This window comes from Neodiprion fabricii, chromosome 3 (genome assembly GCF_021155785.1).
Source record: "Neodiprion fabricii isolate iyNeoFabr1 chromosome 3, iyNeoFabr1.1, whole genome shotgun sequence".
Classification (NCBI taxonomy): Eukaryota; Metazoa; Arthropoda; class Insecta; order Hymenoptera; family Diprionidae; genus Neodiprion; species Neodiprion fabricii.
This window is the reverse complement of record NC_060241.1, coordinates 24446961-24462776: the sequence shown is the minus strand read 5'-3', so window position 1 is coordinate 24462776 and position 15816 is coordinate 24446961. Positions and strand designations below refer to the sequence as shown.

The 15816-nt window shown below is 41.1% G+C and overlaps 2 protein-coding genes across 8 annotated transcripts in view; both read right to left on the bottom strand.

Annotated features, from left to right (window-relative positions):
* LOC124177183 (CUGBP Elav-like family member 4) overlaps positions 1-15816 on the bottom strand; it is a 528908-nt gene that overhangs the window by 388780 nt on the left and 124312 nt on the right. The gene's annotated exons all lie outside the window — the stretch shown is intronic.
* LOC124177184 (major royal jelly protein 1-like) lies at positions 296-3322 on the bottom strand. Its single transcript, XM_046559301.1, has 3 exons — positions 2800-3322; positions 1248-1654; positions 296-1054 (listed from the first exon to the last, which is right to left on the bottom strand). Exons 1-3 carry the CDS (start codon positions 3157-3159, stop codon positions 571-573), a joined length of 1251 nt encoding a protein of 416 aa, XP_046415257.1. The 5' UTR covers positions 3160-3322; the 3' UTR covers positions 296-570.

Genomic DNA, 15816 nt, shown 5'->3' with positions numbered 1-15816 from the left:
AAACCTTGAGCCGAGTTGTGTTACATTAGTCTCCTTTTGGGCCATAATCAACGTAATACCTCGCAACTCTTGACCTACAAGTCTACGGTAAGAAAATTCAAGGGTCTAACCAAAAGGAATACAGTAGCTGACAGTGATCTCAATACGAGAAGGCTTTCTGAGAAACATCCAATTCAGTTTTACACTTCTCGACGATCTTGTACCGCGAACCGACTGGATTTAGGTACGTGTCAACGCCTTTAAGATCGACGAGCAATCTGAATAATGGGGATTACGAAGCACACATGAGTTTGCGTTGGATAAACATAATATAATATGTAGCACAAATATGTAATTAAACATAGTGACTTAGTTGGTAAAATGATGTACGACGTTCGTATTTATACAATTGTAAAAGCTTACGTCTATTACTGGCGGAATTCGGCATTTAATTCGCAATCAGCCAAATATTGAACACTGCTTATTCTTCCTCCCAAGTTTACGTCAGAGAATACTTTCTACTGGGTTTGATGGGCAATAGTAATATTGTGAGATGACGTGAACAAATACGAGGCATAAACTGGACGCGAATTAAATGCGACGCCAAGATGATGTATCCAGGTAATTTGTGTGGGGACCGGACGATTCGCAATTCGTACCTCTGACGAGGTCGTCAACTTTTCCTTTTATTATTCTGTAATTCGTCTCGGCAGGGTTACGATTGTTGTTTATCGTTTTTTGAAGCCTGTTCGTGTTGAACCAGACCTCCTCTTCGCCAATGTGGTTGACAATAACCTTGATGCCGCTTATATACTGCAAGGCCACTTCGTCCTGGGCTAAAACAACTACGTTCTCTGGTTTGAACGGTTTCTCTATGTTCCAGCAGGCGAGTGCCGTGTGTTGTACAAGCTGGAAGAATAAAATTCCTCTCCTCGAGGTCGCCTGAGGACCGGCTTGGCTTTGGCGCCGTTTCTTCGATTGAAAAATGATAGGTTCCTCGTATTGTGCTCGCTTCAATGAATCCGTATCCGTAAACTTTTGATAGTAGCTTGCCAATGAATTGAAGTAAAGGTATCTATAAATTTTAAAACACGTCTCAATTGTTTCCCATCGTAAATAATACCAGTCTAGTACTGTAGAGTTCTTCTGTCCGCTCGGAAGCAAAATGGGAACTTGTTTGTTTTACTACTAACTAAAAATTGAAGCAGAATATTCGATTTGAAAATTACCTCAATAGAAGATAAAATACTGAATTCAACATGGCATACCTGGTGCTCCAAAATCCCTTAGGTGATAGTGACATACCCAAAGTGCCGTCAGTCAAATTGAAAGTATCATCAACGATAGTTATCTCCATAGCCTCGTCATCCGGGCCGAATGCATTGCTTTGGGTGTTGTTGATTCTCCAGGAATAATCGCTTTTGAAATCATAAACCACAATCCCATTTGCATCTACATCCGCCATGTACAGAAAAGTATCGATGGGACTATCTCCGATGTCAACAATGGGCGTCACAAGAGCTGCAGCTCCATTCAACGTATGTTCATCTGGGATCACGTACTTGTGTATCAGCTGATCAGTAAACAGATCGAACACGAGGATCTTGGTTGGGCATACTCGTTCCGCACCGATTCTACCGATGTCTGTCACCCACAGTCGATTGTACTCATCGATCTGAATTGCAGGGTATATAATCGTAATTCTTTGTGAGACTTGACAAATGCGATGTGAAAACTGTACTGGCCCAACGTCAGGGTGCAATTGTACTGCTTCGATCGAATTGGAAGGTTGTTTGTGTTTTTTTTTTCTATGAAAACGATTCTCAAACTTGAGTTCTTACATGGAAAAAATCAGTGATGAAAAAAAATTTTGGTTCACTATCTATTGATATTTGGTCCTCTGAGTTTCCAGAAATATTGATTTTTATCAGAAATTATTACAATTGTAAATAAGTAACACGAACAGAACAAACTTTAGACAGAATCAAAGTGAAAACAAGTTGGAAATTCTTGAATCTTAAATTTTTTATGATTATACAAATATAATTTTGCAATTTGCATAAATTGTTTCTCTTTTGTAACATGAAAAATACTTTAGTTTTCTGCAATGAACTCTATGAATATTAATGGTTATCCAATGTCAGTTGGAATACGCTGTGAAACGATTATAATGGAGCGTCAATTAAAAGTGTGTTTTCATTATGTAACTAGTAAATAACGAATGAACAAGAAATTGTGGTGGGTGATTTATAAGAAAAAACTGTGTCAAGATCGTGAGTATCACAAATGAATGGACTACCTCTCACTACCTTGAAATCTACCGTGAGGTTATTACGTCACTGTGAGATTTAATATTTTTCTCAACGCTTCTGATCGCGAAAGCATGAGTAGAAATTTGAACGACATACTCGTGCATTATCAATAACAGTGTAAAAAATGTATGCTGTATCGTAATACTCCGTCAAATTATTGATCCATTCAAGATCATTTTTAATGCTTACGTTTCGTGCACAAGAATTCTTTCAGAGCAAATTAATCAACAAGTCACACCTCGTCAACTTTAAATACGGAAATCTATGAGAGACATTGAGTAGTGTGAGAAAAAAACCAGCCAAGGCTTTTACTCTGGTAATTATTAACAGTAAATCTATTAGAATAATTTGCAAAAGCCTTGAACATTTCTTGTTCACACGCCCTCCTGGAAGATGCATATCTATGATTATTAATCCTAACGTGGAACCAGCATAAAAGTACATCATTAGTGGAAATTATCGAGCTTCGGTAGCGAGTCGCTAAGAACGCTTCGACTACGATATTTACCGCGATTCTGTAAGCCGTGACAATACTGTTACAGTCGGTGAATCTGTGCCACGTCCAATCGGGATAAGGTTCCAGCAGAGGACCTCCTGGTCCGTTCACGTCGGTGATAGTTGACAATACTATTGGCACACCTTCCGGCCACTTCGGACTTGTCACAAACACACGACCCTTCCTATCGATGTCAACATCTTGGGTAAACGCGTTTCCAAGTGTGAAGTTATTCCCGACCAATTGAACACTCGGCGGTACCCAGTCCAGGTATTTCCATTGATAAACGATTTCCAACCCCGTTGCTCCGGCGTTTCCTGCCACCGATGTCAGCAGTACAACTGCCGAGACAAACCAAATACTGATATCCATTGCGCGTGCTGTTCCTCTTTCGTTTATCGTTTTGCGATTCTTCAGCTTGGTGTCATTTATCGAAGACACAGTTACCGTTCTATTAACGTCGACTGTCACGCGAGTTGTGCGTACCACTGGACTGAGACTTACGCACAACTATTTCGATCACCGGATAGGATACTCGAGTGTGAAGTGAGAGGTGCACAGGAGCTCGCTAAAGGCGGTGGGGATATCGTGTGGCGGTCAGTATTCAAGATTCGCCTCGAGCCTTCGATTCATTCCAATTTGGAAACTCGTGTTATGCAATGTAAGCCGTAATCCCTACTTCAAAGTCGCTCACATCGTTTGACTTCGGTTATTAGTCTACCTATTGAACATGACTCTTGTCTTTGCAAGACTACTTCTAATGAACTCAACAGTCAGTAATCGAAATGAATTTTCAATTTACTCGCAACCAATTTGCGTAAAAAGTTTTGTCGAAACTAGACGGGATAGTAAAAATGGAGGAGAGTTTGTATTTTTTACGGCACAATTCATTGCCTAAATCGACTGAATCGTAGGTGAGTTAATTGTTAGCGGCAATTTCTGCTCAAAGTTACGGAAAATCAAGAAAATCATGAAAGTAAGATTTGAAGCTATGTAATTTCAGGAGAAAGTTCAGAAATATAGCAATCAATGAATGCCATGCATGACATCAGTTGTCTCGAAACATGTAATTTCTGAATAAAATGTCTACACTCGTGTTTGTTTCGCTTTTGCTTTGTAGAAACTACCACTGATGTCATAAAGCGCTGAATACCTAAGAATTCAAGTTCTGTCCAGAAGCGTTACTCCGGGAAGTATATCCACCCACAGAAACATAAACACTGCCAACGTCAAGGAACCGTACGAAAGACTGACAAAACTCGGGACTTGCGAAAGATTTTACCATCCAATCCAGAGTCGCTGTGCATTATTTGGAAAAATAACCCCATCTGGCATAATTCAACCACCGCGCGTCTTGCGACCAACGTTTTCTCAAAACGAACTCTGAGTCAACATTTGATGTTTCGAACTGATGATTAATACTAAGAATCAGCAAGTGCTGCGTCGTTTTCAATTCTTTTTGAAATGTTTTTGGTTTCATTGAGCTTACAACTACTAGCAATGCAAAAATTTCCTGCTACGCTGTTGCGCAGTGGTGTGCAATCGATTGAATTCGCGGTTCAAAACTGACCATTACATGTTCGGTCGAACTGAACCACGATTACCACAAGGCTCTCAAGGGTAACAATTTCATGAATAACCTTCGCGTTAATTGGACCTGTCTTCCAGGAAGGCGAATTCATCACCTGCAAGGTCCAACAACGCGCTTAATCCCAACATCAAAGTTTGGTCAGTCAGTCTTGTTGGCCGAGAACCTGCACCAAGATTCCAATCTAGCCACAGGCTGATAGTGCATATTGAAATTGCTGTCTCTCTCCCTCTCTCGCCCTTCTCTCAATCTCTTTCTCTCTCTGTATCTCTATCATCAGTCTACTTCTAACCCTCTCTTCCCCTGACAGTAGTGTCAGCTTTCTGCATTAAACTTTTCTGGGCGTGGCTCTACTCGCATCTACTGGAACTTGAGATCATTGTCATAAGTCAGAGGCCTGTCAACCGATACTATGGTATATTATTTTGTTTCTCTTGATCTTGATCTATATACTTTATTTTAATTCCAATGATTTCTGGGGTCGTTAGTCATAGCTGTTTATTTTAGTGTCTGAAAAATTTTGTTATGGCTAAATAAATCCAAGTGTGTATCAAGTGTCTCGTTACTGTCTATCTACGTTTGATAGTGACATCATGAAACGGTCATGTACTCGACTAGTGTATTGTATTTGTTACTTATTGCAATCCATTGTATAATGCTTAATATGGAAGCTTATAGAGTAATCTGAAATTCAAAAATTATACGAAATTTTGTAATATTAAATCATCTCTCTCTCTCTCACTCTGTCTCTTATCCTTTTTCTGTACGTTTTCTCCAATGCTGCTTGCCTTCGGGCATTTTAGTTGCAAATACTTGGCATGGTTACTACTGCTTTTCACCTCTTCATAAAATATTGATTACTGTGTGATGTGCACATGTGATTATTCGTGGTAAGATCAGTTCATCTTCCTAACACGCTCTACTAGGTCTTTCATTGTTCAACTGAAATTTTGTCGAACACGTGATCTTATCATACAGATGAAACTCTCTGAGAAGAACTAACCTGTCAGTGAAATTTTTTATTTGGAAAAACAAGGCAATGTCTATCGGAATGAATCTCTTCCACGTAGTATTTATATGAACCGTTACGTAGGGATAAAGCGAGAGATCCCTCTGGTACTAGCAAATAAGTGTGGTGCAAATCTTTGCGCAAAAACACGATAGTCAACCAGTAATTAATGCTTTTCTTACGTTGATTTTATTAACCTCGATGGTTAAAGATAATTCTATTACCTGAATTCTAGTATTGCTAACTTTCTATCTATCTCTCTATCTATCTCACGTGTCAGCGTCGATTGATGGACTCAAAATCGGAAAGAATATCCCCAGCATAGAAAATCGTTGAAGAGTTGGCTAGATGTGGTTCTATTCTCGTTTGTATCATAGGCCAAAGTGCGATGCCTGGACGCATTTATTACCTGCTTGACTGCTTTCTGATCGAGTACGGTAGCTAAGTTATCGAACTCACACCGTAGAATGCAAGATGTAGGTCGGAGCGATGTGGAAAGATAATGTCAAGGATAATTATTCGTTTGGATAATGATACTTTTCTTTCGGCATGTAAAGACACAAAATTTGGCAAGCCGTACTTTCAATCAAGGATAAAAAATCAATCGGTATTAAATACGGGTAAATTCGCTGAACTGTAATTGCATTACTGACCGCAAGGTCTTATTTCAGTTATAAGTGTTGTTCATTAAACCTGCCAAATGGTATGCCTGACTTTACTTGTTCGTTAAAAGAACAGATTCTAAGCCATGCAAAAAAAGAACGTTATTTAAACGCAGACGACAACTTTTTTAAAAAAGCAGCTTTGACTAGCAAAAATTTTATAATTTTACCGCGAAGCTTTTCTGATACATAAAAGCCTGTGAGCTGAGCTATAAAAGAAATTTTCTCTAGCATGCAAAAATTTTTGCTGAGTAACAGAGCTTTGTTTCTCGCGCTTCACCGCACTCAGAGTTTATTTTTTCTATCCTAATTCAAATAGCGTTCTGAAACTTCGGTTAACTATTGGAGATTGTAAGCCTCTGGTCGTATTTTTACCTATTCATCAAATAGTTAAATCCTCACCGTTACTAACGGGTTAAATTTTCCACGGAATTCAATGAGCGGGATATAAATCTACCGGCATAGAAGCACTCATTTATTTGCTTACTGCAGATTTAAATGCGACCATTCTAATTAACGACTTATATCCAGGTCGTGTAACCGTTGAATAAATCATACAGGATTTAATTTGACAAGAGAGAGAGAGAGAGAAAGAGAGAAAGAAAGAAAAGGAATATACGAAAAAATGTTCGTCGGTTATAACTAATTACCATATCAACTACGATTAAAAAAGGCTTACCAAGTGTCCAGGAGGGATAAGTATTTAGGTCAATCGCTTTACATAACTTGAAAAAACATACATGCAGCATATGTACACGTCCATATTTCACATATTTACCCATATGTTGTCAATATGCGGGAGAATTCTGTTTATTAAATTATTCGCCGCCTTTCACACAGCATACATAAATGCAACTCTCACAGGCTGTCATGTTTGCTTATTCTCACAGTTGATACAACTTACAGCATAATTTATTTGGCGAATGGCGCGAAACCGCATGGACACCATCGACGTATTCAAGATCGGTGTAATGGGACAGGACAGCGGCGAAGCCGCATCAATAGGCTGATTTTACTTTTTATCCTCCGCCTCTCTCTCATCCAACCATTTTATCTCTCACCCTCTCTCAGGCAATAACGATTTTCAATACAAGCTGCACGTTGAGCAGTCATGAACCGCTTCTGGACCACCCGCGGCATCCAAGTGTGTGATGAAATAGGCGCGTTTGCATGCAGCAGTGCAGGGCATGATGCACGGGTGTGTTACAACTGCAGGCTCCACCGAGAAAGGTTTTATGTAGCGACTGCGATGCCCAGTGTCGAGAGAGAAAACTCGGCGACTGGACAACGCGGTATTGTTGGGTCACGTTTCCACTCTTTTAGCGAACAAGGAGTACTGACGGGAAGGAGTTTCGCTGCAGAAAGTGCAGGGTGGAGGGGCTGTTATTTGACAGAGCCACTGCATCTCGATTTGCACGTCTCCTGCAGCCTGTCAGCATTGCACCCGACTTTTTCGTTCGTTCTTTCTTTCTTCCTAGCGTTGTTCGCACCCTCGCACAGATGCCATATTCTAATGCACTTTCGAAACTTATTCAATTGCATTATTCAAATTTGTTTGCCTACAGTGCAAAAATACAGCCGAAAGTAGGGGTGTTGGTCCTCTTTTATATTCGTGCAAAACTTGCATCGGTGTTTTGCTCGGAGAGGCGGATGGATCGAATGACGGTTTGAAAAATTCCTCTCTCTATCTGATTTGGTCGACTTCAGGTACGCGAAAATCAAATCCTTTTTTTTGACAAGAACAAGCTTATTGATTCGTTTATCAATTCATGTATCCGTTTCGTTATTTAAATCCACACATGTTTCAGCTTTTTTCACCAACGGCACGGAAGAATAAACGATATGCCGAACGTTCGCGATCCACGCAGAATCTTCGCTCCACCTATGAATTATAGAGTCTGCACTCAAATTGGCCGCTGTAGCGCTGTGTCGGTTTTTCTTATCGTGTAAATGTTAGATCATGTGACCACGTTGATCGTAATCCTCATCACTCTTTCTCTAACTCACTTCACCCTCATTTTTCCCTTCCTTCATGTTTTCCTACACCCAACCATATTTCTTTGTTTTCGTTCTTCTGCCAGAAGCTGAAAATCGAGATATTTCACACTTGTATTAATCACGAGACATTCAGGAACTATTCAAACGCTGAAGAATCGATGACCATTTGATGTATTCGATCTAGTTGACGGCACTAACAGACGAGAGAAAATAAGGAGCTCTTGCTGAACTTTCACCACATCGAAACATCCATTCAACTATACAAAAATTTCGAATTTCAAGTACGATTTTGTTTTAAATTTTAACACAAGTGGTATTTGACCCCTGTTTTTTTTCGAATGATTTCAATTTACGTAAGCTGTAATTCTTCACCAGGGATGCGCTTGTCCTTATTAGCGTATTATACACAAATGTGTAAAAGGATATACGTCGTATAAACTCCTGGGTATTAAACAGCAAGCAAAATAAGAAAGTCGTTAGTGGAGGCAAATGCGCGTAACGTTTTCCCTGGATTAGGCAACCATAATAATAATTAAGGATACCTCTACGCCGTTGCCATTAGCGGTTTAGATAACGTAAATTTTAATTCAAAAGATTATTCTCCCTGCTATATCCGCACATACGCAATGCTTATTACGTACTCAAGGACTGTTCAGCGAACCCGTGAAAATTACTCGCAAATGAGTCTAGTTGGCAAAGTGTGTTTCGATGGAAAACTGCACGTGCAATTGTAGCAATATTATTCTCCCGCATCGAATGAAAAAGATTACATATTTCCGAACGGTTTCTCACGCCTGATCTATCAGAGACTGGAGCGGTTTGAACTTAAAATTCGTACCACCGCTTCTTCGTCTGTGTTTCGCTTTCACCTCCTTCATCTGTCCCTTTCCGAGCAGACATTTTCAATTTCGGTGGCTCTACGCCGGGCGTTTACACCGTTCCGTTCCGCGCCCTTGGCCTAAGAATTGGCTGAAAACTGAACAACGCGACGGCGATTCTGACGGTGAAATTCCCCTTTATATTCCAGTTGACGCGTGACTTAAGTCGCCTAAAACATCTGAGAGAAACGACGTCACGTCCGGTAGCTCTGACGGCAGACGTGCCGGCGACGTTTTACCCGTGAAACAGCCGCGGGATCCTCGACGCGTTGCGATTTTGAACCATCAGCAAGGACGAGAGAAAGAGAGAGAGAGAGAGAAAGATAGAGAAGTCGGGCATGGAGCTCCTCTGTCGAACTATTTATTCCCGCACAAATCGCATTACCAACTCCAGCTGCAAAATTGACTTCTCCAACTTTTACGGCGCCTCCGTCGCCCTGCCGCCACCAGCTAACTTTGACTTGTACCACGGGTTTACCAAACTCACTTTATTTCTAAGAGCTTCCCCGCACCATCGGAGACGCATCTTTTTCCCGAGTTCCGTTGCGGCATCCATTCGACGTTACAACGATACAATTAGCGGAAAAATTGCTTGCATTTAATATCCAGCAATTGAAATTCGATGCTATTTCCGCTCAACAAAATTCTACACATTTCAAAGAATGGATTGCTTCGTATTCATCGGTCGATCTGTAATTGCGAGCTCGCGGATATTTTCACCAATTGTGCACACTCTGCTATATCGTATAACGAATCGTCTTGAGTCCTGCGATAGCAGAGAAGATCTGATCGCAAGACGTGGATGTAGGTCTAGACGGTCACTTCATCTCGATCCTCCCCAATCCAATCGTCAATTTTAAGTTCGTTACAGACAGGGATCAATGGCCTCGTCTCCTCGGTCGCAGACCCCGATAATATGTATAACGACGTGTACGTGTTTGACTCCCAGGCTTGTGTGTGAGTATAGACGGAATCGTCAGAAATGATAGGAAAAAAAGGCTTCCTTGATTGCTAGGCGGATCACCGCGGTGATTTGGCCTAATCCACCAGTTCTTGTTACTCTCCAGGATGCCGTGTAATAAACTTAATGGGATCAAGCTTACAGAGGGGCTCCTGCGATCCTTCGTGGATCATTTTCCCCCTGAAGGTACGCGGTTTTCCTTTTCTTGTTCTTCTCTTTCTGCCCTTTTTTTCTTTTTCTTCTTCCTCTTCTTCTACTGCAATGTTTGCTCGGGCGAGCGACCCTTTATCAGAGTCGTTACGCCTGCTCCGCCACGGGAAAATTTTTCAATTTATTTTTCTTACTTCTACACCTGCATTACACCATTTCGGAATATACTCAGCAAAGGCACTAATTGTCAACGCGCGATCACTATTGGTAAGCCAGTCGCTACGTATCCGTCGCTCAATAACGCAAGCGTGACACTTTGAATACGACTCAAGATCGAGCGATAATGCGCATGATTATTCGAATGGGGACTACCCACGTTGTTAATTATGGAAAATTTCATGAACCGGCTTTATCAAACCTTTACGGAACTCTTTAGAAAGGCGCTCAAACTCGCTTCCGGCATAAAACTCGATCCCTCTAGGGAGATTCTGGCAGTCTGAACTCTTACGCGTGTGCATGTCATGTATGAAGCATATATAATATACATTTCACCTTGCATGCGATATGGAGTGAAGATGGTAAATGTGATTGTATCGCAAGAAGTCTTGAGGTGAAACGTGGAGGTGAAAAATATATTGGGAAACATTTGTTCGCAAAACCAATTAAACTTGTCCAGCTTGTATGAAAAGCCGTTTACAGTTCACCGCAAAGATTTTCTTTTCTAGTCACTTTAATATAATGATAAATAAGAGAAGGGTGGGATGTGGCAGGAGAAAAAAACCGAAAAAAACGTCTGTGGCAGGTCCCGGCGAAAATGAGCTAACTTTTTCGGAGAACACCAACAAGGGATAAAGTTTTTTCTCAAGAGGATTGGCCTAATTAAGTCGCACCTTCCCCAGGCTCAGCTCCTCCTTAAAAGTATGAGGGAAATCCAACCACGAATAAAATCTCGAGAAGTTGAACCACGGCTTTATTTAACTCCTCGCACAGCGAATAATCAATTCGAGGAACTGGCGAAGAAAATTTTATACGCAAACAATAATGACCGTCACAATTTCCTCTTCTGTTGTTTCCGTAAATTCGTAATTTTTCGAGCGTAAAAGACCCCTCGTTACCTTCAGAGCCAATATTGGCATTATTTCTGAGGGTTGAAATGATCTACAGAGTGAAATTATGATGTAACAGTGAGTTCTAATTTCACGCCAATTAGTAAGATGTATTTTTTCGTGTTTACACCGCTTCCGTCTATACATAAAAGAAAAATTCTTTAATCTCGTCTGGCATGAGTTTCGCAGCGTAAAAAAAAAAGGATTTCGCGATGAATAAAAATAAAAATGCAATACTGCAGAGCTGTTCAATATATTCCATGCATTCAAAACTAACACACGGAGTATGCAGTGTGAATATGTACATGTGTACGCTTACGTAAGTCCGCGGAATATCAGCTCGCACGTAGCCTGCCTATAGAACCTCGCATATAGACAGAGACGTATACATCCACTATTGTATAATATGTATACGCCCCACGCTAGACGGGAAGATAAAACCTCATTATTCAAATATACGCGACCTCTCAAACTTGCGGAGCTTTTAGAATATCCGTTGCGCATACGTCTTCTCCTATTTACGTTAGAGATCTAGGCACGCGAATAATGTCCCATTATTACGCGAGTTCACGGAACGAAGTTTCGCGTGGCTATGCAAAGTTTTGCTTACTACCCGGTAGCCATTTCTCCGGCACTAGTGCGCCTGATATCCTGGATATATACATATTCGTAAACGTAAGGCGCGGAGCTTAATATTCATGTGCAATTACACTTGGTAAGGCGCCTAAGATCCGTTTTTTATCCCATAAGTCAGCCTACACGATGATAACACCTTTCGTACAATAACAGATGAATTTACCCAACCTGTTTTTTATACTTATCTACAGCAGAACGAGCATTATTCGCGGGAGGCGAAAGTCAATTTATATCCAATGCGGTGTTCCGAACTTTTGCATACGAGCCATTCTCCAGTCCAAGGCCAGCGAGTCTATACAGCTAATATACATGTTTGAAAATACACAGAATATGTCATCATATAATAATAATCGGAATTGTTGAAATATGCAGGTATTTGAGAGATACTTTTTCTGAAACAACTTGAAATATCTCCTATCTGATACCACTGTGACGGGTTTACTAAAATTGATTCACACTTAAGATATTAATTTATGGTATGTACTAAATGAATTTTTATTATCACTATTCCCCGAAAAACAGGGGGAAAAAATTAAATAATTATAAATAGGTATTCGTAGGATAGAAACAGACTTTGTGATCAATATAGACAGGTTCTAAAACAGGCAATTCAAATTTTTGGTAGCACGATCAATTTAGCTTCGAACCTACGTGGCGTAAAAATGCATCGTAGATTAGCGATTCCCCGAACATCCATTCCCATCTATTATGTATATTTTCGGGCATATTGCTCCATGAATTTTTCAACTGGGATTCAGGAACAGATCCATTTGTAGTAAAGTTCATTGATCCTTGCTGGATATCTTGTTCGTGAAATACAGCCGGTTTCACGTTGGAGATTTTGCGATTCCGATATAATATATTCGTTAAATTTAGCTTGAATAATTCCGATTCACGAAGAAAGATTAGGCTAAAATATTCACTGCCTGCAGTAGACCGTAAAAGATACAGGAACGGTCTCGAGAAAATATGTTTCTCTTACGTCTGTTGGCAAGTGGAAAAAAGTTTCTCCGTTTGAAATTCGCACGAGCCATACAGCGCCGCGTGTTTGCACGTGTTCGCGTCGTACGTAAACGCTTACACGCCGCGAACCCTGATCGTTATTATCGCGGGCGGAGGGGTGGAGGGTGAGGAAAGGAGGTGCTATCTTTCAAAGCATAAATCGCGGACTATTGTCTCAGAGCCATTACCCGTTCTCGTATGTCTTGCGCCTAAAAATACGCAAGGAACGATAAACAACGAGCTCTATTCATGGATTCTCGTTGTGTGGTTGCGGAGCTGGGTGAATGCAGCGGTGGCTGGCTCTAAACACAGCAATCAATCTTGTGTTAATGAACTCTTAATTATTTCGAGGACATGCTAGGGCGGGGAGGAAACTGCCCGTATAATGGTGGCGCAAAGTGCGCGCAACGGCTCAGGGAGGAAAAGGGAGAAGTATAAGGTCGCGGCCTGTGCGGAGAGAGGGCGTTCTATTAGATAAATACAGTGAGAAGGGAACTGCCGTACCCCGAAACAAAAGAGTCTCTTTCTGTATATAACGCGTCCTGATTATATATACTCCCGACGAAAACAACGGCAAAAAATATCACTGCTCTTTTTATTCAACACCCTATATATACCCGGTCCCATACATCAACGGCAAAAGCCATGGGCTGCGAATACGGTGCTGACACTCGCAGACCATGCAGGGTGCTAGTGGACAATAGTAACAATACGATTCTGACAATGGAGCTGGGGGGTAAAGTCAATTAGCAAAAGTCACAATCAGCCGTGTTTTCAGGGCCTCTACTGGCGAGCTTTACGCAGTTGTATAAAACCAGCGCATAATTTTCACAGATTCACCGCGTCCAATGACGTGAAAAATTTTGCATACTTGCTCAAAACTCTCCTCATTGTCAGCCCAAATGTCTAAGAGCAATGGACATGTGGACACGAGACTGTAAGACTCTGTAAGTTTGAGTAAGGTTCAGCTCTAACTCTTAATCATGCCGCCATGTCATTCGGTTATACCAGACCTTTTCACCTTCGATCATATTCAAGTTTATACATTTTTCTTTTAAAAGCTTAGTGCATGTATGTAGCTGCAGACTTGAAACGTGAGAAAACGAGTATGGATTTGGTATTTCAAGTTTTTACCCTCTTTTAGTTCACAGTTGGAGTTACGTAGATACGCATGTACGTGCATTACGAAACGTTTGAAATACTTTTACTGTCTGATAAATTAACAGGATATGAAAACGATATTGCATAATCACTGTATTCACTTTCACGTCTTTCGTAATAATCAATAATTGTGAGCCGGGCTGATCTTCGTCGTTTGATATTGTACTGATTTAATTAGCGACTGTGGTTAGACGAGGAGACGATAAACAATACGACATTATACTCGCAATATGCGTATGAAGTGAACTGAATTACCTTCTGCTTGCTTCATACATTTATACTTGACTATACTAGCCATATTGTATAACAGACGCGGAGCTTATTCGCTTTTAACATTGAAATAAGGTCGTATAATCCATATTAGAACATGGTACGCAGCCTTATTTCGTCCCTGCCGACGCGGATTTTCCCTCGTTAGGGGTACAGCTTATTCGAACATGCGGACGGAAATTTTTAATATCAAGGAATATTTTGCGAGAGGGTAAAGTCTGGTACAGTTATCTGCCACGTTTTGTACTTTATTAAAACCAACCATATGCTAGTTACGGTTTCACTCTACCGGCCCGCAAGTTAAGCTCTCCGTGTTGAACTTTCGTGCCACGCGCTTACACCTCGACACGCAGGAGTAATTCGTTGATGGTCTATAAGCAGAACTTTCACTAACTAGTTTCGACTATCTTAAAATTGGAACGACGCTTCTTAACTCAGCTTTCCATCTTGTCCCGCATTCATTTTAAAGCGTGCACGTTAGCTAATCTCGCGAATTCAATATCGATGTGGTAAGGTGGCAAGGGCGTAGCAGGGCGTTTCGAATATCACAAACTCCTACCGCTGGATATTGAACTCAAAAGAAACACTTTACCGAAGACAGGGAGAGAGCCGAAACTTTAATTGAAGAGTGGAGGAGAAAAGCGGTGACGGAAAGGGAACTGCCGAGAGATGGTTGGTACGTATCGCGTTTCGTCGGAGAGCGGTCTGCTAATTATGTTAGGCTAGTCTCAAGTACTTTGCAGAAACCTTCGACTGAAGACTAGAGTTTTCTAGTGGACTCTACCGAAAGTTGAGAGTTTCGTGCTTTCGAAGCTTCGACAGTCATTCCGCAGTTTCGTAAACAAACGTGTTCAAAGAATGCCGTCTACCACCATTACGAGTAGTACTGCACCCGTATTTCGGTATTTTTAAATCACTGGCAATTCCATAATGATATTTCTTTCGCGAAACGTTTTCTTTTGAACTTGAGCAGCGCACTTCAAAGTTGGAACAAGTCTCTTTGAAAGGTTGAATACGCTATTTTATGACAGCAGTTACTCATTTCGAAGATTTGTCCACAAGACGTTACAGAGGAATGCTCGGAACGTCGGATCACTGGTTATCGAAATTTCTGCCACATCTCCGATGCCGAGAACCGTAGTTTTTCTAGTCAATACGTTGGTCAGAAATAGGTTTACCAAGCGCCCAGCAGTCCCTCCGTTCCAAAACAACGTATCCGTAGAATCGAGGTTGAAATTCTGCAGATTCACCTCCTTGTCGAAAGTTACGTCATTGGCGAGCTGTCAATCGATCTGCCAGATTAAGATAATTCCGTTATAGGTACGGGCAGTCGAACCAACCAAGACCATCGGTAAAGTATATCGGACGGTGATCTGCTGTAGATGATGGCTCGACATTACGTTTTATTTCTGCAATAAAAGTCTGCCAGCAGATGGAAGCTATAGTAGCCGATGAATTTACGGAAATGTCTTGAACCAACTATCTATGGAACATACGTGCAGCTGCAATACGAGCATTAACGCCCTAATATATACGCGAGAGTGGGTATATCCCGGTGACTTGCTGACGTGACCTCGAAACGGCGAATGCCTCTTGGGATAACTTGTA